Source organism: Salvelinus sp. IW2-2015, linkage group LG18 (genome assembly GCF_002910315.2).
Source record: "Salvelinus sp. IW2-2015 linkage group LG18, ASM291031v2, whole genome shotgun sequence".
NCBI lineage: Eukaryota > Metazoa > Chordata > Actinopteri > Salmoniformes > Salmonidae > Salvelinus > Salvelinus sp. IW2-2015.
The window spans coordinates 7302242-7326651 of record NC_036858.1 but is presented as its reverse complement, the minus strand read 5'-3'; the positions used below and the strand labels follow the sequence as shown (position 1 = coordinate 7326651).

General features: G+C 43.7%; 1 protein-coding gene across 4 annotated transcripts in view; it reads left to right on the top strand.

The window, feature by feature from the left end:
- Nucleotides 1–24410, top strand: part of LOC111978568 (rho GTPase-activating protein 22) — a 37303-nt gene that overhangs the window by 6763 nt on the left and 6130 nt on the right. The window contains exons 3-5 of one of the 4 annotated variants that reach the window (XR_002879192.3): nt 2983–3070; nt 15749–15831; nt 16213–16706. Coding sequence is in view for 3 of the 4 variants with exons in the window: in XM_024008684.2 (XP_023864452.1) it covers nt 24030–24252 (223 nt within the window). In the remaining variant the exon portion in view is untranslated. Of the gene's footprint in view, nt 1–2982; nt 3071–7929; nt 8340–15748; nt 15832–16212; nt 16707–21529; nt 21662–23508; nt 24253–24410 lie in introns of those variants that run through there. The other 3 variants (XM_024008683.3, XM_024008685.2, XM_024008684.2) reach the window with 3 other exon arrangements.

Sequence of the window (24410 nt, the reverse complement as noted above, 5' to 3'; positions counted from 1 at the left end):
AAGCCTCCAGTGATGATCCTTGGCCCGAAGCCTCCAGTGATGATCCATGGCCCGAAGCCTCCAGTGATGATCCATGGCCCGAAGCCTCCAGTGATGATCCATGGCCCGAAGCCTCCAGTGATGATCCATGGCCCGAAGCCTCCAGTGATGATCCATGGCCCGAAGCCTCCAGTGATGATCCAATGGCCCGAAGCCCTCCAGTGATGATCCATGGCCCGAGCCTCCAGTGATGATACCATGGCCCGGAGCCTCCAGTGATGATCCATGGCCGAAGCCTCCAGTGATGATCCATGGCCCAAGCCTCCCAGTAGATGACCATGGCCCGAAGCCTCCAGTGATGATCCATGGCCCGAAGCCTCCATTGATGATCCATGGCCCGGAGCCTCCAGTGATGATCCATGGCCCGAAGCCTCCAGTGATGATCCATGGCCCGAAGCCTCCAGTGATGATCCATGGCCCGCGGAGCCTCCAGTGGATGATCCATGGCCCGGAGCCTCCAGTGATGATCCATGGGCCAGAAGCCTCCAGTGATAATCCATGGCCGGAGCCTCCATGATGATTCATGGCCCAGAGGCTCCAGAGACATCCAAGGTCCAGAGTCTCTAACGACGGTCTGCAGTCCAGAGTCTCCAGCGACGGTCTGCAGTCCAGAGTCTCCAGCGACGGTCTGCAGTCCAGAGCTCCAGCGACGGTCGGCAGTCCAGAGCCTCCAGCGACAATCGGCAGTCAGAGCCTCCAGCAACAGTCGGCACTTCAGAGCCTCCAACGATGGTCCAGCGTCCAGAGCCTTCAGTGACAGTCTGCAGCCTAGAGCCTCCAGCGAGGGTTCCAAGTCCAGAGCCTCCTGCGAGGGTTCCCAGTCCGGAGCCTCCTGCGAGGGTTCCCAGTCCAGAGCCTCCTGCGAGGGTTCCCAGTCCGGAGCCTCCGGCGACGATCTACGGTCCGGAGCCTCCGGCGACGATCTACGGTCCGGAGTCCCCGACGACAATCTACGGTCCGGAGTCCCCGGCGACATCTACGGTCCGGAGTCCCCGGCGACGATCTACGGTCCGGAGTCCCCGGCGACGATCCACGGTACGGAGCCTCCGGCGACAATCCACGGTCCGGAGCCTTAGGCGACGATCCACGGTCCGGTTCCTCCGGTGACGATCTACGGTCCGGTTCCTCCTGCGACGATCCACGGTCGGAGCGTCCGGCGACGATCCCCGGTCTGGTTCCTCCGGCGAGATCTACGGTCCGAGTCCCGGCGCCGATCCCCGGTCTGGTTCCTCCGGCGACGATCTACGGTCCGAGTCCCCGGCGACGATCTACGGTCCGGATCCTCCGGCGCAATCTACGGTCCGGTTCCTCCGGCAACGATCCACGGTCCGGTTCCTCCGGCAACGATCCACGGTCCGGAGCCTCCGGCGACGATCCACGGTCAGGTTCCAGGAAGCGGAGCGGGTCTACCTCCCGAACCGGAGCCGCCACCGAGGCTAGATGCCCACCGGACCCTCCCCCATGGAGTCAGGTTTTGCGGTCGGAATCCGCACCTTTGGGGAGGGGGGGGGGGGGTACTGTCACGCCCTGACCTTAGAGAGCCTTTTTATTTCTCTATTTGGTTAGGTCGGGGTGTGATTTGGGTGGGCATTCTAGTTTTTCTATTTCTTTGTTGGCCGGGTATGGTTCCCAATTAGAGGCAGCTGTCTATCATTGTCTCTGATTGGGGATCATACTTAGGCAGCCTTTTTTCCCACCTTAGTTTGTGGGATCTTGATTTTGTATAGTTACTGTGTAGCCTGCAGAATGTTACGTTCGTTTATATTTTGGTGTTTTTTGGTGTTCATCTAATAAAGTAAGATGTACGCTTACCTCGCTGCACCTTGGTCTCCTCATTCCGACAACGAGCGTAACATCTCCACAAATACTTTGCTTGTTTGCTGTGGTTTTTCCATCCATTCYTGAGACACGCAGGTCAAATGGCCAATAGAAAATAAAGATCTTTCTATACCATGACCTAGCCTGGATGGATTACATTGTCATTGTGCCTTGCCTAGGAGGAAAATCAGGATAAAACATAATTTTGATACCGTCACTCAGTGTTGGTCATGAGTCACGACACCTGTTGATTGACACCTTTTAATCACAGGCTGTCAATAGTCATCCAGCCAGAACTGATTTCTCTACACACACACCTCCCTGTGCAGTATTCAGGATGTGTGCGAGTGTCAATCTGGACGCTTTCCCCCCATCTAATCAATAGGAATCGGAGCAGGGCACTGCGTAGGCACATCACACATCAAGGTCTCACACTGAGATGAAAGGAAATTATAATTGGAGGAAGGACATTTGCACAAAAGCGATCTATAGCCATTCCTCATCATGTAGAGCAGGTCATTAAGGAATGGATTGGTGTTAGAGCCAGAGAGTTTGCTCCAAGACACATTCTGAAGRAAGAACAATCTCAGATCTTGAGTTACATTTTGGTTCTTCTCATTCATTCGTTCCCACCAGAAGTATTCAAGCCACATTGTACGCTTGGGAGATGTGCTTCTGGGCTGCTAGCCCTGCGCCAACGTTCTACCAATTTGTTGCCATGGCGACTAATGTGGTGACAGCTTGGCCTCTAGTTTGGCCATTTGGAAGATCGCAGCCTGTTTGATGTGGGATAGTGCCAGCTCCAGACTGGTAGGATGAGACCAATTTTCCTTCTGCGTAGTCTCTAATTAACAGGCCTTGATTCCGTTGCTAAATTACTAACGATCTGCATTTGATAATGTGTACATCTTCATCATTGGATAGATTAAAGTGATCAATATAAATAACGAGATCTTCGGTCTATTTTCTACCCYAATGTTCTCATCATGATTTAATCAATATTTGTGATTTAATCGATTAGAGTCTCACTGAGGTATCGTTAATCTTTGGTTTCAAATTGATCTATTCCCAAATGCTGCTTATTCCTGTGTTCCAGCTAAGTCCTTCTCGGTTTGTTCGTTCCAGGGCTGCATACCCCTGCAGGGCTGTCAGGTGAATGAGCTCACCGCCAACTCAGAAGAACCAGGGAGACATCTTTTTGAAATCGTTCCAGGTGAGGTGATCCATCAACGCCAAACCCTCTCCTATTCTCACAACAAAAAATACATGTGCTGTCAAAGTCAGGCATCACTGCACAGAGCTGATATTTAACATTCCAGTAATACCACAGTCAATACCACAGTAGGCCAGCTGGGGGCAATGCTGATGTTTAACAACGGCGTCTGGTGTAGAGAATGTAGATGTAGGACACATACAGTACACACTACTGACTRGTAGATGAGCTTGCACTCAATGCGCTGTGCAATTATATGACCAGCTAAGAATTGCTTTCGAAATCCTGTGGATGGTAATCTCTCTCATGACATAATTTCCAAACTAAGACTCCAGAATCAGAACTAATCTCGAAGAACACATTAATACCTCAGGGAGAAAAGAGAATCTCCTAGGCTTGTCCAGGCTTATTGACCCCAATACCTGGGTCTCATGTCTATCAGGAGTCTGTTACTGTTGACACCCATACACAGACAATACACAGCGTCGTCTGGGGGCGAGTGTGCTGGAAAGACCCTACTCAATCAGCTCTTCAAGCTTTTGGTTGCGCTCAACACAGCCAAATGGTCATTTTCAATGAAAGTCACTCAGAGTATGCGAGTTAGCTATATCACTCAGTAAAGGGTATTTGCTAGGTGGTTTTTCCCCCTGTTTATTGTTGTCGACGGGCCAGTGGGTCCCTGTGTGTTTTATTTATGCTGAGTAAATATTGCAGGAGAGTGTGACCCCAATCAGCCAAGTGTGGATGGGCCAGGCAGGCAGCACACAGGCAGACAAAGCCATTTCTGAAGACCATTAAAACAGTGCGACAGTGAGAATAGAAAGGGGATTGAATTTCAATCTGGTCTGTGCACTTTACATACCTTTCACTCCCAAACCCAACTCATCCCCTCAATACCCCCTACATCTAATGTTTACAAGATATTCAACCCTCAGGCCCTTGTTTTTTTTCTCTTTCTCCCCCTTTGTTTTATTCTTAATCAGCTTAAATGAAAGCCTTTTTTGCTTCTCAGCTTTGAAATGAACAGCCACTGAGGGCTTAGGTTGACTTTCGCACTACGATAAAGATCCACTCTAGCACTTTAGTAAGAGGGGTTGGGAAACAGGGGATCATGGTAAACAAGTATTACTGTAAGGCTTCAACAGAGGCGCAGGGAAGCTTTCTGTACACTTCTTACAGTGGGTCCACAGGGAATAATACATTGACCCATATCAGCCAAAATGTCTCCATACAGTATGGAGTCAGATCCACTTTGGACCGATGGTCCTATTCATACTATCCATTTCAACACCGGTTCTGGCACAGAGCAGTGCCTGCAATTCGTTTAACAATTTGGCTTTTGACTGCAGGGGGTTAGAGAGCCCATGACTCCTGAGGCTACTGTCTATATGATGTTCATATACGTTTGATGAATTCCTCTTAGCACCTTTCGTTTCCTGTTACTGCGTCGCGTCATCCTTTCAGAGCAAGGCTGGGCGATAGGGTGTTCCTGGGTCTCAGTTCACTGACTCTCTCCATGCATGAGCTCTGGCAATAAACGCCCTTGCAGGTCGTGTTTGTTGTGGACACTTTAAGGTCCTTGCCCTGTACAAACGAAAGAGAAGCAAAGGCCCCTGCAAACTGAGACTAACTCGTCAAGGGTACAAGTAGCTAGATTTTCTTTGGGGTCCAAAGTTTGGCAGGTGATGATACATTGAGGCATGATACATCTCCACTCATTTCCACAAGAACATCTACGTTGATAGACATCCTGTATGACCAAATGAACCTCTCTGATAGCATTTCTTCTGTCCTCATATCCAAGGGTTTTATTAAATTAGTTTGGGAGGCCTAATATCCTTGGGACCTAGAAAGCAAGCAATGAACCAAAACACAGCCAAATCCAACAATMCATTTTGGTTCAACTGAAAGTATATGGCTATGACTGAAAGCCTATCAGATTAAGGAACAGTTGTAATAATCTGTGGTTTTTAAATGCTGTCTGTGCTTAAGGGGGCTACTCAAGGCTAAGCTTCCTTTTGTATTGGTCTCTAGCCATAAAGCCAGCTGGGAAACAACAGCCAGGAAAGGATGGTGCACTAATACACAAACACACACACACACACACACTAAAGCACAAGCCTGGGTAAACGTGACTACTTCAGCGAATTCATTATTGCAGGCTACTTGTTTAGCCAGTGCATGTGCAAACACACACACACACACACACACACAACAACACACACACACCACACACACACACACAACACACACACACACACACACACACACACACAACACACCACACACACACACACACACACACACACACACACACACACACACACACACACACACACACACACACACACACTTGGAGCCTGTCCCCTGCCCCCAGCTCTCCCACAGAGTATTTAACTAAGTTCAGCCTTATCAAATATCTGTTTGTCTATCCCCTTCCCCCACACGTGCAACATCCATGGGTTTTATAAAGCACACCGGTAACAGTTCTAGACAAAGGGACAGTCCTCCTCTCTAAAGACTTACAGTACTTCTGCTCTGAGTTCAGCTTGCTGTCAGTGCTGAATGTCTGTCTGATCATTCCTTACAGACCAGGCTGACACGGAATAGGGATAGACTACAACAAGATCCTTATAAGTCTCTATAGTTAATTGCTGTGTGAAATGACGTGATTCTGATTGGTTTATGACCTTGTTTACTTGAGTAATGTAACCCATGTTGGAAAAGTAGACAAAATTAATGCATACCTACATTTCATCTGAGCTTCAGTGTGAGCTCTTCTTACTTGATATGCATAAACTGTCAGCAACTACAACAATGGTTCACTTCATGACCCCAGATAGTGTTGCGTAAGAAATGGAAACGAGCTAAGTGCTAGGTTTAAGTCCCATGTTTACGGATGGAAACAAGCAAAGTGCTGGGTTTAAGTCCCACGTCTATGGATGGAAACGAGCTAAGTGCTGGGTTTAAGTNTTAAGTCCCATGTTTACGGATGGAAACAAGCAAAGTGCTGGGTTTAAGTCCCACGTCTATGGATGGAAACGAGCTAAGTGCTGGGTTTAAGTCCCACGTCTATGGATGGAAACGAGCTAAGTGCTGGGTTTAAGTCCCATGTTTACAGATGGAAACGAGCTAAATGCTGGGATTAAGTCCCATGTCTATGAAAGGAAACGAGCTAAGTGCTGGGTTTGAGTCCCATGTCTCTGAGTAGCATGCTGGAATTAATACACGCCATTTATCAAATGTTTTTATCGAAAGCGACTTACAGTCATGCTTGCATACAGTACCAGTCAAAAGTTTGGACACACCTACGCATTCAAGGGTTTTCTTTATTTTTTTACTATTTTCTACATTGTAAAATAATAGTGAAGACATCAAAACTATGAAATAACACATATGGAATCATGTAGTAATCAAAAAAGTGTTAAACAAATCAAAATATATTTTATATTTCAGATTCTTCAAAGTAGCCACACTTGATGACAGCTTTGCACACTCTTGGCATTCTCTCAACCAGCTTCATGAGGTAGTCAGCTGGAATGCAGTTCAATTAACAGGTGKGMMTTGTTAAAAGTTAATTTGTGGAATTTCTTTCCTTCTTAATGTGTTTGAGCCAATCAGTTGTTTTGTGACAAGGTAMGGGTGGTATACAGAAGATACCCTATTTTGTAAAAGACCAAGTCCATATTATGGCAAGAACAGCTCAAATAAGCAAAGAGAAATGACAGTCCATCATTACTTTAAGACATGAACGTCAGTCAATCCAGTAAATTTCAAGAACTTTGAAAGTTTCTTCAAGTGCAGTCGCAAAAACCATCAAGCACTGTGATGAAACTGGGTCTCATGAGGACTGCCTCAGAAATTGCAGCCCAAATAAATGCTTCACAGAGTTCAAGTAACAGACACATCTCAACATCAACTGTTCAGAGGAGACCGYGTGAATCAGGCCGTCATGGTCGAATTGCTGCAAAGAAACAACTACTAAAGGACACCAATAAGAAGAAGAGACTTGCTTGGGCCAAGAAACACGAGCAATAGACATTAGACCGGTGGAAATATGTCATTTTGTCTAATGTCCAAATTTGAGATTTTTGTGAGACGCAGAGTAGGTGAACGTATGATCTCCACATGTGTGGTTCTCAATGTGAAGCATGGAGGAGGAGGTGTGGGGGTGCTTTGCTGGTGACACTGTCAGTGATTTATTTAGAATTCAAGGCACACTTAACCAGCATGGCTACCACAGAATTCTGCAGTGATACGCCATCCCATCTGGTTTGTGCTTAGTGGGATTATCATTTGTTTTTCAACAGGACAATGACCCAAACACACCTCCAGGCTGTGTAAGGGCTATTCGACCGAGGAAAGAGATGGAGTGCTGCATCAGATGACCTGGCCTCCACAATCACCAAACCTCAACCCAATTGAGATGGTTTGGGATGAGTTGGACCGCAGAGTGAAGGAAAAGCAGCCAACAAGTGCTCAGCAAATGTGGGAACTCCTTCAAGACTGTTGGAAAAGCATTGCTCATGAAGCTGGTTGAGAGAATGCCAAGAGTATACAAAGCTGTCATCAAGGCAAAGAGTGGCTACTTTGAAAAATCTCAAATATAAAATATATTTTCATTTGTTTAATACTTTTTTGTGTATGGGTTTTTAAATATGGGTTAGTAGGACAAACTAGCCTACAGCATCGTGTGATCCAAMAACATGATTACATTGATACAGTACATTGCGGTTTAGACTCATACTATAGATCACCATCACAAAGCAAGCCAGCCAGAGGCTTCCCAATTGATTAGCAGGGTCTGTTTGTTTTCTGTGTGGGGACGGTGGAGGTTTGTTTGGTAAGGAAAGGAAGAGCAGCCCATCTTCCTGTCACTCCACGCACAGCTGCACACAGCCAGGGAGGGAGAGCAAGGCAAGGCAACACAAGGACAGCTTAGCTCTTCCTCTGGGACCTGCCTCTCCATAGGGGAGCTAGGGGATAGAGGGATTTTCTGCTGCCCATGTTAGTGAATGAGGGACCGTGTGAACGGATGAAAAATAAGAAGGGACTTGTTTTTGGGGTTTTGTTTTTCCTGGCATCGAGCATGCCTTATTGGCACCGTCTGCCCAGTAGTACCTGTTTATGGATAAAGATATACAACCTCCAGGAGGGCAGTGTGTACGTTCATGCCCCAGCTGTAGCACTGTCAGCTCCCCTCAGTGAAGCATGGGAATGGGGCTGGCCTGCTGTAAGCCCACCGGGCTCAAACAGGAACACCTGCAAGGTAATGCTAGCTACCTTTTTAAGAGTTATATTTGGGAAATGTAATTTAATTTAATTTGAGTACATGTAATGTACTGTAATTACAATGTACATTGGACAGCTATGGGTGGTTGAAGCCTGGTCTCATAGATTAGATGTAACATACTGTAGTAAATGTAAATCCGTGACACCCAAATTAGTATGATATGTTAGGTTTGGTATGGTTACATAAGACAGAAGATTACTTAAGGAATAAACGAAAGGAGGGTGGTTGGTTGGGTTGGACGTGAACGTCTGGCAACCCAAAGGTTGCGTGTTTGAATCTCATCAAGGACAATTTTAGCAACTATTTACTACTTTTTAGCTACTTTGCAACTACTTAGCATGTTAGCTAACCCTGCCCCTAACCTTAACCATTTTACCTAACTACTAACCCTAAACTTAACCCTAACCTTATCCCCTAACCCTAATCCCTAGCCTAGCTAACTATAGCTACAATTGGTGACATATCATACGCATTGCAAATTCGTAACATATTGTACGAATTGCAATTTGTAACATATCATGCGAATTGTAATTCGTAACATATCCTACGAAATGGATGATGGACATCCACAAATGAATACATACCACACGAAACGTAACATATCATACTAAATGGAGTGTTTCGGATTTACATACAGAACCATAGGAAATGCTATGAGACCAGGTTGGCGGTTGAGATTCATCTGTCTGTTGTGGATTTCACTTRTTTWGTCCATAGTGCAGTCTGTCATACCCCGACAGAAGGTGTACTTAGTAGGGRCACTATAGGGGCTCAAAGAAGTGTTATCTTTAGTTGGTGGCTCTGTTGTTGTATAACATACTGCAGTCAGGTTTTGTGAAGAGTCCTTCATTTCACTTGAAGGGTAAGCTTTTCTGATTATCCAACAAAGGTTGGACAATCACGATGGTCAACAGGAGTTAATCCACTCCCAATCCTCAGAATAATTCTCCGGMCAATTATTAACACTGACCACACACACATACCGTACACACACAACGCCACTGCTTACCATTTACTGCAGTCAGTTAACTAAGTTCACACAGTACAATCAGCGATAAGAAGAAATGTATTTTTCACAGTAAAACCCATCCTTCATCTTCCACTAAGGATCCATTCATCCACAAGCACAGTGGGCAGTCTGACATTTACCAACCTGAGGGAATCAGTATCATCAAAAAATGACCTTCATTGCAGTTTTCTGTGGAACATGAAGTGTCCTTTTCAAAATACCAGCCCTTCACTGTGCTCTGTAGGAGTGAGACTTACTTTCATTAAATCCCAGAGCTCTTGTCTCCAAATCAAATCGTTTTACTTTCTTTCTTCAAACAGAGGATTTTCTTCGATTTTTGACAGTCTGACGTTTCTTGATTGATTTTGTGAAGCTGTCTTATCCGCCTGGCAGTGGGCTGGAAGAGRAACTATTGGCTGTGTTCAGGCTCCTTTATGTCTGCGTCGGCAAGACATCTTTATCACTTGCTTGATTTCTCTCTTTCCCGTTGGCTAGGCAACCTGGTGGGAAGGGATCCATCTGGTCTACACGGTTATTAACGACAGGAACTGGGCCTGAAAAGCTTTAGCTTTCCTATCAGACCACATAAAGGAACAGCTTTTTGAAGAAGTGCTTTTCAAGCTGTAACGATATAAGTCCTATGTTTTAGAACCGAAAGTAGCCAATAAAGACAAGACGGTTAGAAGGTATATTTRGTACAAGACAGTAGAAGGTATTATATTTGGTGAATGATATGATCACCTCCTACAGTGGGAGTCCATTTATTCTCTGTTTTATTGAAGTTCATATCAGATGGCAGCAGCTAGCTGGGCATTATTGCTTTATGCCTGTCTGGTATATGAGTAAGTTGTTTTGAAGCAGAARACAAGTGGGAAATAYAGTATACCTTCACAGAACCAATATTCCACCAGTCAAATGATAGGATCATAATGCAATATTTTATGAAGGCAAGGGAATTCTCATTACTTTTTACTCGGGCATAAGGGGTTTCAACTGATTCTAAGACTATAGTAATATAGTAGCAATGCACTAACAGGAAATCTATCTACAGATGTCGGCTCTTAACTTGATCACACTTCTGTTGCAGAGAATTTTCGTGCCGCATCAGGAAATTCAAATGAGCCTTGTGAGTGGCTGAAAATTAGCAGATCTCTTTCTCTCCATGCAGAGGTAGTCGAATCACTGGGATCAGGCTTGCTATCAAATTAATATTCTCTCTTGATTGCGCAAACTCTAGGCCTAGGCCCTGTTACTGCAACATTCAAATGTACAAACATTTATCTAAAATTCAGCCATACACATCAACAACCGTCGTTTTATATAGATTAATAACACAAGATAGAACATGGTCTCCACCAGACTATGACGTACAAATGTCTAGTGTATCCTAAGGTTATGAATTAACTGTCAAAATTGAATTCAATTGTGGCCTGGGGTGGTTTAGCGGTTAGGGACGCTGCCTTCAGTGCGCACATACAGTATAGGCCTACCGTATCACGCAGATACGACTCCAGCCCACGTCCTTCTGGCACAAATAAATCAATCCCCTGATTGACTTGATGTAGTTACACATTTCAAATGTGGACAGTCCATGGTTATTTTCCCCCTGATCTTGATAAGAAATGACACTTTTAGATAACGTAAATAGGAAACTATTAACAAATAAAATAATAACAGTCAGTAGGCTACACCAATGTTAATTTCCATTCATACATATTGTCAAGTAACCAAGGAAATACTTTACAGTATACTTGTCAAATAGATAAATTGCCCTTAGTCTGTTAAAAAAGGACTAAGTTGTTGCGATGACAATACCAACCATAGGGCGAACATACACTACATGACCAAAAGTATGTGGACACATGCTCACCGAACATCTCATTCCAAAATCATGGGCTATAACAGCCTCCACTCTTCTGGGAAGGCTTTCCAACTATATGTTGGAACATTGCTGTGGGGATTGCTTCCATTCAGCCACGAGCATTAGTGAGGTCGGGCAGTGATGTTGGGCGATTAGGCCTGGCTCGCTGTCGGCGTTCCAATTAATCTCAAAGATGTTCGATTGGGTTGAGGTCAAGGCTCTGTGGAGGCCAGTCAAGTTCTTCCACACCGATCTCTACAAACCATTTCTGTATGGGCCTCGCTTTGTGCACGAGTGCATTGTCATCCTGAAACAGGAAAGGGTCTTCCTCAAACTGTTGCCACAAAGGTGGAAGCACAGAATCGTCTATAATGTCATTTTATGCTGTAGCGTTAAGATTTCCCTTCACAGGAACTAAGGGGCCTAGCCCGAACCATGAAAAACAGCCCCAAATCATTATTCTTCCTCGACCAAACTTTACAGTTGGCACTATGCATTSGGGCAGGTAAAAAAAAATTGGCATCCGGCAAACCTGGACTGCCAGATGGTGAAAAGTGATTCATTACTAGAGAAGAAMACTTTTCTACTACTCCAGAGTCCAATGGTGGTGAGCTTGACATCACTCCAGCTGACGCTTAGCTGAAATACCCAAATCCACAATTTGAAGGGGCGTCCACATACTTTTGTATATATAGTGTATCTTGAAAGACTTGGGTTGCAACAGGACACAAATATCATGTTTTAGGGAGCGGTAATGAGGTGACCAATAATAATTGAGATCAACWGTGCAGGTGAATTCAGTGTGTATTGATGGTTTTGAGGCAGAATTTCGAGGCAGGGCGTCAACATTGGCATGTCCCAACGCCATGTATGCTGAGTAGAGTCTATCTGCGTACTACATGCCACACCCACTGTATGCCGCGAGGGTATCGTTTATCTGAAAAGCCTGGAAGGGATGAGATCGCCAAGCCCATGGGTTTGCAGCTTCAACCCTGCAGCACACACACACACACACACACACACACACACACACACACACACACACACACACACACACACACACACACACACACACACACACACACACACACACACACACACTTACACAGACCAACTGATTATTGGACTGCTGAATGTTTTTCTGTCTTTTTTGGTTTGTTTGTTCTTTTCCATATTATGTCTATCTCGGATAAACTGCCCAGGAAAGGGCTGAAAATAGCCCATATTAATATATGTAGCCCTATAAATAAGGTTCATGAAATCAATAACTTGCTGACAATAGATAACATTCATATATTAGCCATGTCTGAGACTCACTTAGATTATTCATTTGATGATACAGCAGTAGCAATACAAGGATATACAGTTGAAGTCGGAAGTTTACATACACCTTAGCCAAATACATTTKAACTCAGTTTCTCACAATTCCTGACATTTAATCCTAGTAAAAATATTCCCTGTCTTAGGTCAGTTAGGATCACCACTGTCACGCCCTGACCTGAGATATCTCTGTTTTCTTTATATTTTGGTTAGGTCAGGGTGTGACTAGGGTGGGTACGTTCGTTTTTGTATTGTCTAGGGTTTTTGTATGTCAAGGGTTGTTGTAGGTCTAGGTGATTTATATATCTATGGTGGCATGATATGGTTCCCAATCAGAGGCAGCTGTTTATCGTTGTCTCTGATTGGGGATCATATTTAGGTAGCCATTTTCACTTTGGTGTTGGTGGGTTCTTGTCTATGTGTAGTTACCTGTCAGCACTCATTTGTATAGCTGTTAATTCTTAGAATAAAGAAGAATGTATGCATGCTGTGCCTTGGTCTCCTCTTTTTGACAGCTGTGACAACCACTTTATTTTAAGAATGTGAAATGTCAGAATAATAGTAGAGAGAATTATTTATTTCAGCGTTTATTTCTTTCATCACATTCCCAGTGGGTCAGATGTTTACATACACTCAATTAGTATTTGGTAGCATTGCCTTTAAATTGTTTAACTTGGGTCAAATGTTTCGGGTAGCCTTCCACAAGGTTCCCACAATAAGTTGGGTGAATTTTGGCCCATTCCTCCTGACAGAGCTGGTGTAACTGAGTCAGGATTGTAGGCATCCTTGCTCGCACACGCTTTGCAGTCTGCCCACACATTTTCTATAGGACGGTCATGGCTTGTGATGGCCACTCCAATACCTTGACTTTGTTGCCTTTTGCCACAACTTTGGAAGTATGCTTGGGGTCATTGTCCTTTTGGAAGACACATTTGCGACCCAGCTTTAACTTCCTGACTGATGTCGGTGGGATGTTGCATCAATATATCCACCATAATTTTCCTCCCTCATGATGCCATCTATTTTGTGAAGTGCACCAGTCTCCCTGCACCAAAGCACCCCACAACATGATGCTGCCACCCCTGCTTCACGGTTGAGATGGTGATCTTCGGCTTCCGAGCCTCCCCTTTTTCCTCCAAACATAACAAAGGTCATTATGGCCAAACAGTTATATTTTTGTTTCATTAGACCAGAGCACATTTCTCCAAAAAGTACGATCTTTGTCCCCATGTAGTCTGGCTTTTTTTTATGGCGGTTTTGGAGCAGTGGCTTCTTCCTTGCTGAGCGGCTTTTCAGGTTATGTCAATATAGGACTCGTTTTTACTGTGGATATAGACACTTTTGTACCTGTTTCCTCCAGTATCTTCACAAGGTCCTTTGCTGTGTTCTGGGATTGATTTGCACTTTTCGCACCAAAGTACATTCATCTCTAGGAGACAGAACGCGTCTCCTTCCTGAGCGGTAGGACGGCTGTGTGGTCCCATGTTGTTATACTTGCGTACTATTGTTTGTACAGGTGAACGGTGGTACCTTCAGGCGTTTGGAAATTGCGGTCGTGGAGTTGTGGTTTTGCCTCACCAGGCGTTTATCGTCGAAGGAATGAGCGTTACACCGAGGCCTTTACTCTGGAGCGGGATCGATTTGGAGGTGGAGTGTCCGTCATGGTCTAGGCGGTGTGTCACAGCATCATCGGACTGAGCTTGTTGTCATTGCTGGCAATCTCAACGCTGTGCGTTCAGGGAAGACATCTCCTCTCCCTCATGTGGTACCCATCCTGCAGGCTCATCCTGACATGACCCTCCAGCATGACAATGCCACCAGCCATACTGCTCGTTCTGTGCGTGATTTCCTGCAAGACAGTAATGTTAGTGTTCTGGCATTGCCAACGAAGAGCCCGGATCTCAATCCCATTGAGCACGTCTGGGACCTGTTGGATCAGAGGGTGAGGGCTAGGGCCATTCCCCCCAGAAATGTCTGGGAACTTGCAGGTGCCTTGGTGGAAGAGTGGGGTAACATCTCACAGCAAGAATGGGCAAATCTGGTGCAGTCCATGAGGAGTAGTTGCACTGCAGTACTTAATGCAACTGGTGGCCACACCAGATATTGACTGTTACTTTTGATTTTGACCCCCACCCCCCCTTTGTTCAGGGACACATTATAAAATGTATGTTTGTCACATGTCTATGGAACTTGTTCAGTGTATGTCTCAGTTGTTGAATCTTGTTATGTTCATACAAATATTTACACATGTTAAGTTTGCTGAAAATAAACGCAGTGAGAGGACGTTTATTTTTTTGCTGATTTTATGTGTAACTGATAGATGCACACACATACATGTTAATGTTTATATCGGACCCCAGTAAGACTAGCTTTTGCCGTTGGTTAGAGCATTGGGCCAGTAACCGGAAGGTTGCTGGATCGAATCACCGAGCTGACAAGGTAAGAATCTGTCGTTTACCCCTGAGCAAGGCAGTACAGGGAGACACTGTTCGCCGGGCGCCGAAGGCGTGGATGTCGATTTAGGCAACCCCCTGCACCTCTCTGATTCAGAAGGGTTGGGTTAAATGCGGAAGACACATTTCATTGAAATGCATTCAGTTCTACAACTGACAAGGTATCATCCTTTCCCTGATAGTGAGCCTAATAAAATTWAAAAATTAAATCCCTTAACACCTTGCGACGCAGCGAAAGTTATTTWAAAAAACATCTGAATTAATGGCCGACAGAAGTCCCCGCTTGGGATAGCATTTTCCAGAAGAAAAAGGAATACTTTTGCGAAATGTAAGTATAACGTTTGTTTATTCATGAAATTATGTTTTAAAAAATCAACAAATTACTTTCATATGAATGTTTGATTAAAATGCTGAGTAACTGGTGTTTATCCGCTTGTTGCCAAGTTAGCTAGCTAACAYGTCAATTCAACATCTATTCCATGTTGGTTCAATGTAATTTAATTGAAGTGACGTGGAAACAACGTTGATTCAACCAGTGTGTGACCAGATGGGGCGGACACGATAACTAGCTAGCAGGCGATCTCATCCTGCTTATCGTATGTTTAGAGATGAACAACTAAATTAACTAATCGTAGATTCAGCAATGGGTCAATTGTGAAGAATCTGACAGTCTAAATCATGAACTGGTGAACTTGCTAGCCAGCTAAAGACATGTCGCAAWTATTTTGTATTTTATTTTCAGGAACTAAAGTGGGCACCTGATCCCGTTTCACTCCATTACATTGRCTTGGCAGGAGAAAACAGTCCTGCCCGACTCGTTTGGAGGTAAAACATTAACAACAGCTGTTCATTGTGTATTGTTCAGTCTAGGCTTGCTAGCCAGCCAAGTTATTTGTGCATTTTGTTGACGAGTCTGTTTTGCTAGCTAGCTGTATGCAGTGTCTGTTTACCTAGCTAACGTTTTCTTGCCACATTCCCTTCCCCTATTGTGTTGCACCATTGGGGTTGGTGTTACTAGTTCAAATTAGAAGCTAAGGAATTCTACTCTTACTGCAAACAACTTGACCAASCCTAAAAATATGCAAAACYGTTAACAAAACGATTGCACATTAATAAAGGTAGTTGTGGCTTCAGCAACTTGAACCAGTAACGTTAGTGAAATTTGAGCAGTGAGGTTAATTACTCCCTTGTCTCTACTTGTTCCAGGATGAAGGATCCCACCATGACACCCTGCAGATGTAAATAACTTGGTGTGAACTTCCCAGGCACCAGCATAATCACCATATYCCAGGATATTATTCAGGAGTGTTACATCACAATGTTAGATAGAAATAGATTCACACATGTTATTGTGTATCATGCAGATTTGTTARGACATTGTAATTTATGAGATTCTAAGATACAGATGTGATGTCTGACCCAGGGGATTGCACATTGAACAAGTCTTCAATTTAGACCACAATTAGTTGAATTAGGTGTTAGTGAAGGGCTGGAACAAAAAAACTAAACTCCGGTCCTGTCTATAAAAAAAACAACCTGTGGCTGAACAAGCTTATGTACTGAACAAGCTTATGAATGTTGGAGGTTAATCTCCTTGAAATCCCTCACTTGGTAATTATTTATTTTGTACAATGGACTGTGTTTTAAGGACTCATGCACTGATACAGGAAAAACAATAAAAAGTTAACATTTATTTAAAACTACAATTGTTGATGTCTCATGTTTCTGGTTTTGAGGCTTGGGCATCTACAGTATCTGGTGACTGCATCTGTCTAATCCACTGCAAGGAGAGAAAGGCATCAATCATATWACAATGCTGTATTCATTTAATTGAATATATATTTCTGTTTGATACACATTTACATAATTATATTGGACATGTTGTCCTTTATCACATGCCAGTATTTGTTTTGTATCCAATGCATTTAGSTTCCATTAGGATGAAGAAGCCTAGGCCTTCTAATCTAGTTAGAATGCATCATATCACCTTTCAATATTAGTTATCAACGAATATAAATCTTGAAAATCAATGTCATTTAAAATAATATGCACGGTGTGATAGTTATATGAATTACTCACAATGCAAGCCTACTCACAATGCAAGCCTACACGACTGCCCTAATCGTTCCACAATGCAAGCCTAACTTTCATCCAGCTCCAGGCCTAGCACGCCTACTCACAATGCAAGCCTACAAGCCCTACTCCACAATGCACAGCCTACAAGCCTACTTCACAAGCAAGCCTACAAGCCTACTCACAATGCAAGCACGACCTAAGAGAGCTTCACCCAATGCAAGCCACTACATAGCACTACATCCACAATGCAAGCCTACATACTATGCAAGCAAGCCAAATCCATCAATGCCGACCTAAGCCTACCATCAGGAACAGCTACTCACAATGCAAGCCTACCATTTACACTACAATGCCAAAGCCTTACTCACAATGCCACCCTACACGACCTACTCACTAATGCTAAGCTAACTCAACAATGCAAGCCTACTCACAATGCAAGGCCTACAAGCCTACTCATAATGCAACCGCCTACTCAGCAATGCAAGCCTAACTCATAATGCCAAGCGCTACTCACAATGCAAGCCTACTCACACATGCAAGCCTACAAGCCTCCTCAAAATGCAAGCCTACTCACAATGCAAGCCCTACAAGCTAACTCATAATGCAAGCCCTACTCACAATGCAAGCCTACTCACAATGCAAGCCTCCAAGCCTACCTCACATATGCAACGCCTACTCAAACAATGCAAGCCTACTCACAATGCAAGCCCTTACTCACATACTGCAAGCCTACAAGCCACTCATAATGCAAGCCTACTCACAATGCAAGCCTCACAAGCCTACTCACAATGCAAGCCTAAAACGCCTACTCACAATGCAAGCCTTACAATCCTACTCACAATGCAAGCCTACTCCCAATTGCAACCCTACAAGCCTACTCACAATGCAAGTCTACTCACATCTGCAAGCCTACATCACAATGCACAGCCTAGCAAGAACATTACGCCATCAAATGCACAACCTACTCACACTAGAACCGCCCTATCTGCTATTAGACGAAGCCACATTATCATTCCCAATGCAATATTAGCTTCACAGTGAAACCACTATTCTGGCTATTAATCATTCTTAAACAGTAAGCTAAATAACATATTTTACAATCTCAAAAAATCGTAGCATGTATAATATCATGCATGCAAGCTTACAATGATGGAGCAGCAGACCAAGCAATATGCGAGAGGAGGACCCTATTCCGAAGGATAATTATTCTGGTCGGTGTCAACTTCATTCATTTACAGGTACTGAGGAGATGGATTCTGTTACTTGTTTATTTGTGTCAGATATTTCCATTTTGAGATTGCTAGCACTAGTTGCTCACACTAGTCACACACTTAGAAGCCGAGGAGAGAGAGGAAGGACAGCTATGAAAACAATAGCTGGAAAATGAGTCGGAAGCACAGTAGCATTTGGATGCATTTTAATAATGTASACAATGTTAGAGCACAGTGTAGAATTTGCCAAAACAAAATCTCCYATCAAGCCGATTYTACGCACAACCTACACCGGCATATGTGAACTGTGCACCCAACTGTGAAGCTAGCTGTAGCGGAGCTTCGAGAAACTAGCGGGCCTGCTAGTGATAGTGGTGGAGCCAGCACCTCAACGTATCCACTCAGTCAAGTAGGCTCTACTCTGTGACCCACAGCAACGCAGTCTTCTATGGACCAGTTTATGCCAAAGTCTGTAGCAAAACAAGGCCAAATTGATATTGCATATTGGCTAAAATGATTCCCACCGATTTCCAGCCATTTTCGATCGTGGAGCACAGGTTTTTAGAAATTATTATAGCAATAGTCTAAATCCAATGTACACAATTCCAAGCAGGAAAACCCTTTCAAAATCACKTATTCCATAACTGTACGAGAGCATACAGGCTTCAGTGCGGGAAAGAGTCCAAAAAGCTACTGCAGTTTGCCTTACCACTGASTGCTGGACATCAAGGRTAACCACTTCTTACATGTCGGTTACATGTCACTTTATTGAAGATTTTTTGATGTCTAGCTGTCTTCTAGACTGCTTTGAGTTCAGCGACAGACACTCCTCAGAGAACTTGACAGAGAAACTGTTGAGAATGGCAAGTAGATGGAAAAGTGGTATGTTGTGTTAGCGACAATGCAGCTAACATAACCAAAGCCATGAAAATGTTTAAATGGACYCATCATCCATGTCTTGCCCACACAATCAACCTGATTGTAAGAGATGCTCTGAAGGTGATGAAGCCCACTGTGGACAAAGTSAAAGCAGCTGTGGAATACTTCCACAGGAGCACAGTAGGTGCTGAAAAACTAAAGTCTACACAACGCCAGATGGAGATGCCTGAGCTGAGGCCTAAACAAGACTGCACTACAAGGTGGAATTCAACATTTTATATGTTGAAGCGGTTTCTTGAGTCAAAGGATGCCATCATCTCTACCCTGGCCATTGTCAATKCACCTGTTGATGCTCKGACCCAAGAGGAATGGGAGGTGGTGGAGGAGGTGTACAGAGTCCTGGAACCCTTTGAGCAGGTCACTGTGGAGATCAGTGGAGAGAGGTACAGTAAACAGTTATTACTACATCATTATTTAATCCAGTATTATATATGTATATGAGCAGTAGATGAGAATGTAGTATCAGTAGACAAAACATGAACCTGAACTAAWAWRTTACTGTTCTMTCTTTTCAGCTATGTGACAGCCTCAAAAATGATACTCCTGTGTAAGGGTCTGCAGCGAATCACAGCCAGCCACCAGAGAGAAGCAAATGTAACCACAGGACAYGTGACAGAGTTSATGGACACCCTATGTTCATCAATGGACAGAAAGTTCCACAGAATGGAATATAATCACGTGCTATCAGAAACTGCTGCACTTGACCCCAGGTTTAAGAAGTTAGCTTTCAGTGATGCCAGAGCGATTGATGAGGCTCTTCAAAGAATAACCTCAGCAGCAGGGAGGGACAGCCCCAGCAGTCAGCTGGYTCAGGCACCAGGGCAATAAGAAGAAGAGAGATCAGATGGAGTAGAAGCACCAGCAGTAGTGCCACAAGCGTCTGCTGTTTGGATGCTGTTTGACGAGAGAGCAACTGGGGAAGCAGTACGAAGGAATCCCTCAGTAGATGCCATAATGGAGGTCCAATCCTATTTGGAGGAGCCCCTCTCCAGATCCTCTGAGCTGGTGGAAGAACAAGGCCTCTGTCTACCTACCTTACTAAAGTCATGACAGGGAGACTCTGCATAGTGGCCACATCCGTTCCCTCTAAAGAAGAGAGAAAATATGCACCAGTTTGATGTTTTAAGTGGGATGCTGCAGTTTTACACATTGTTATTTATTTTTCTTTGATATGGTGCAATATTCTATTATTATGTTGTTCARATTGTATTCATTTTGATTTGTTACATTAAAATGCACTCAATAGCATTTAGCTTCGGGAAGGTAAACCAAATAAACCAAAGGGTAAAACCCTTTCCAYCGAGGGTTCAACATGGAACCAAAAAGGGTTCTATCTGGAACYTAAAAGGGTTCTCCTATGGGGAAAGCCGAAGAACCCTTTTGGAACCCTTTTWTCTAAGAGTGTAGGGGTCACATGAGTACACAGCAACTGGTCTGCTCAGTGATAAAGGTGTGAGTTTGCTGAGCTGGGTGACAAAGGCAATTAACTTTATGGCACTGCTGTTTATATTTGGTTTACCTTCCCGAAGCTAAATGCTATTGAGTAACATGGCAAGAGATACCATAACATATAACTGGACCGAAGGTAAATGCTATTGAGTAACATGGCAAGAGATACCRTAACATATAACTGGACCACAGTAAAATGACATCTAAATAATTATATCTGATTAATCACTTAAATGTGACAATTAGGGTCAATCAATTGAGACACGTAGTCTATATCGGTATTTCAGTCATTCTGTTAAGTTTGTAGCTGTCACTATATTCTAAACAAATCAACTCCACCATCTAGTGGTACTAATGCCAGTTACAACATTATTTACTGATAGGTCTGAGATGAGGGCAGATGATAATTAGCTTGATTTGCTGAAAATCGAATCAGAATTTTAATTTTGACAATTAGATTTTTGAGGAGTCAGAGGTTGTTGACCATTCACAATATCTCATATTGTAGCCTAGTACAGGGATGGGATCTTGAAGGACACCATCTCCCCCTGTAGAGCTGTGGTATGGGGAAAAACATGGGAGGATATTGAAGTGGCTGCTGGACTCATCAACCTTTAATTAACATCAGTCCAGTCTTCCCCAAGATTGGAGTCTGGCAAAAATATGTACTTTTCAAAGACTAATTCCACTYATCTCTCTCGCTCCRTCTCTCTCTTTGTCTTTCTCACTCTCTCCATCTCTCTTTCTCTCTCCATCTCTCTTTCTTTCTTTCTCTCAATTTCTCTCTCTTCATCTCTCTCTTGCTCTTTTTCTTTCTCTTTCTCTTTCTCTCTCTCTTTCTCGCTCAGGTGGTCCAGGAGGAGAAAAGGACCGTGCTGCGCTCAGTCATGAGGCCTTTCTGCTCATGGCCAACTCTCAGAGTGACATGGATGACTGGGTCAAGGCCATAAGACGGGTCATCTGGGCACCCTTTGGAGGAGGTAAAYTAGCCTGGCATTCCAAATSATTTTGCTATGTTTCACCGTTGTTTTGCTTTGTTCAGGCTGGTTTAGCCGGGCTAGAGGTAAACTGCTTTGCCCAGAGTTATATTACTAGACAGAATGATTACAAAATGCACTCTAAATCTCAGTGAAAGCATATTCTGGTACGGGCTCACATTATGCTCTTTGTATATGTCACTCAAACGTCTTTGTCTAGTGCTTTATGGGGTCAGTGGTTTGATAGACAGAAGATAATTTTATGACGTACTGTGCATTCGAAAAGTATTCAGACCCCTTGACTTTTTCCACATTTTGTTACGTTACAGCCTTATTCTAAAATTGATTAAATAAATAAAAAATATTTGTCAATCACACACAATACCCCCATAATGACAAAGCAAAAACATAAAAAAAAAAAAATTTCAACAGAAATACCTTATTTACATAAGTATTCAGACCCTTTGCTATGAGACTCGAAATTGAGCTCAAGTGCATCCTGTTTCCATTGATCATCCTTGAGATGTTTCTACAAATTTATTGGAGTCCACCTKTGGTAAATTCAATTGATTGRACATGATTTGGAAAGGCACACACCTGTCTATATAAGGTCCCACAGTTGACAGTACATGTCAAAGTAAAAACCAAGCCATGAGGCTGAAGGAATTGTCCGTAAAGCTCTGAGACAGGATTGTGTCGAGGATCAGATCTGGGGAAGGGTAACACAAAATGTATGTAGCATTGAAGGTCCCCAAGAACACAGTGGCTTCCATCATTCTTAAATGGAAGAACAACCATCTCTGCAGCACTTCACCAATCAGGCCTTTATGGTAGAGTGGCCAGACAGAGGCCACTCCTCAATAAAAGGCTCATGACAGCCTGYTTGGAGTTTGCCAAAAGGCACCTAAAGGACTGTCAGACCATTCTCTGGTCTGATTAAACCAAGATTGAACTCTTTGTCCTGAATGCCAAGCATCACGGTGAAGCATGGTGGTGGCAGCATCATGCTGTGGGGATGTTTTTCAGCRGCAGGGACTGGGAGACKAGTCAGGATCGAGGGAAAGATGAACGGAGCAAAGTACAGAGAGTTCCTTGATGAAAACCTGCTTCGCCCCAGTTCTCAGGACATGAGACTGGGGCGAAGGTTCACCTTCCAACAGGACAACGACCCTAAGCAAACAGCCAAGACATTGCAGGAGTGGGTTCTGGACAAGTCTCTGAATGTCCTTGAGTGGCCCAGCCAGAGCCCGGACTTGAACCCRATCAAACATCTCTGGAGAAACCTGAAAATAGCTGTGYAGCGATGCTCCCCATCCAACCTGACAGAGCTTGAGAGGATCTGTGTGCCAAGCTTTTAATGTCATACCCAAGAAGACTCGAGGTTGTAATCGCTGCCAAAGGAGCTACAACAAAGTACTGAGTAAAGAGTCTGAATACTTATGTAAATGTGATCTTTTTTAAATATATTTTTTATATACATTTGCAAAAATKTCTAAAATGTTTTTGTCATTGTGTAATATATTTGAGAATAATKCTGTAATTAACAAAATGTGGAAAAAGACAAGGGGTCTGAATACTTTCCGAATGCACTGTATGTTCAGAACCGAATAAAAGGTCCTTTCAGAGCTCGAAGTCTTCAGTTGCTAACGTTGCACTGGAGGCTAGTCTACTGTATGCTACTATCCTTGACGTGTGTCCAGAAATATAACTAGGCTAGGTTGTGTGGAGGCAGCTGAATATACAGATATTATGTTACAAAAATGACGTTATAAATAGGAGGATCACAGTATGTCTGTGATCATTGCCGTAACTTTAAACCAACCAACTCTCTGGAACTGGAAGGGAGGCACTGTATTGTAGACAGTACTTGTGGCTTCATACATTACATTTTCAAAGGWGCGTGCAATGACGAAGATCACTCTTCTTTAGCCCGACATGTCTAATTCATGTAAATAGGGCCTAAACTGAAAACGGTTGGCTATCATTTCCATTTTACATCAGGAGGATATGCACGAGATTGCTGATAACAGCAGGATTTCATCTGTACAGTATTTGAGGCCTATTGGCACGTTTTGTATTGGCCCCTGAATGTTCTGTTGCACTGGAGTGTATTTCGTTTCCATCGTCTCGAATTTACATGGCTGCAGGAATGCTTTCCAGTTCTCGCTTTCCAGTTCTCGCTTTCCATCAAGAATAGAACTGTTGCCAATTTATAGAACTGTCGTTAACAGGAATACTGCTGGCAGAACCCGTGACGCTTCCTGTCTGTTATTTAAATTTTTATGTGCTGCCTATCTGCCACCAAACCTTTTATCTCTTGCTCATCCTCTTCTCACGTCTGCTCGGACGCTGCGCTATTACCAACGTCTAGATGTGTCATTACGTGTTATTAGAAAACCAGTCATCTCGAGTGCACGAGCCAGACTGGATTGAATTACTTCGACCGTCGCTGCTTGGTAAATGTGGCTTTGGAATGTATGAAAAGCGCGCTCTGATTCTGTGTAGCACTTGCTCGATGACGTACTACGACTACTCTGATCTGTCAGGGTCTAGTGGTTGCGACTGTGTTGAGAGGCGGTGTTGCGCACAATCAGGTGAGATGCGGTGCGCGATTGATCGATGTAGATGTGAAGACTGTCTGAACTGTTTTTCCTTCCTCTCTGTTTCTCCTTTATTTAATTTGCATTTTGTGTTTACTGTTCATCCAACTACTGAATGTTGACAAACTGCATATTGGTATTCCTGATGATAA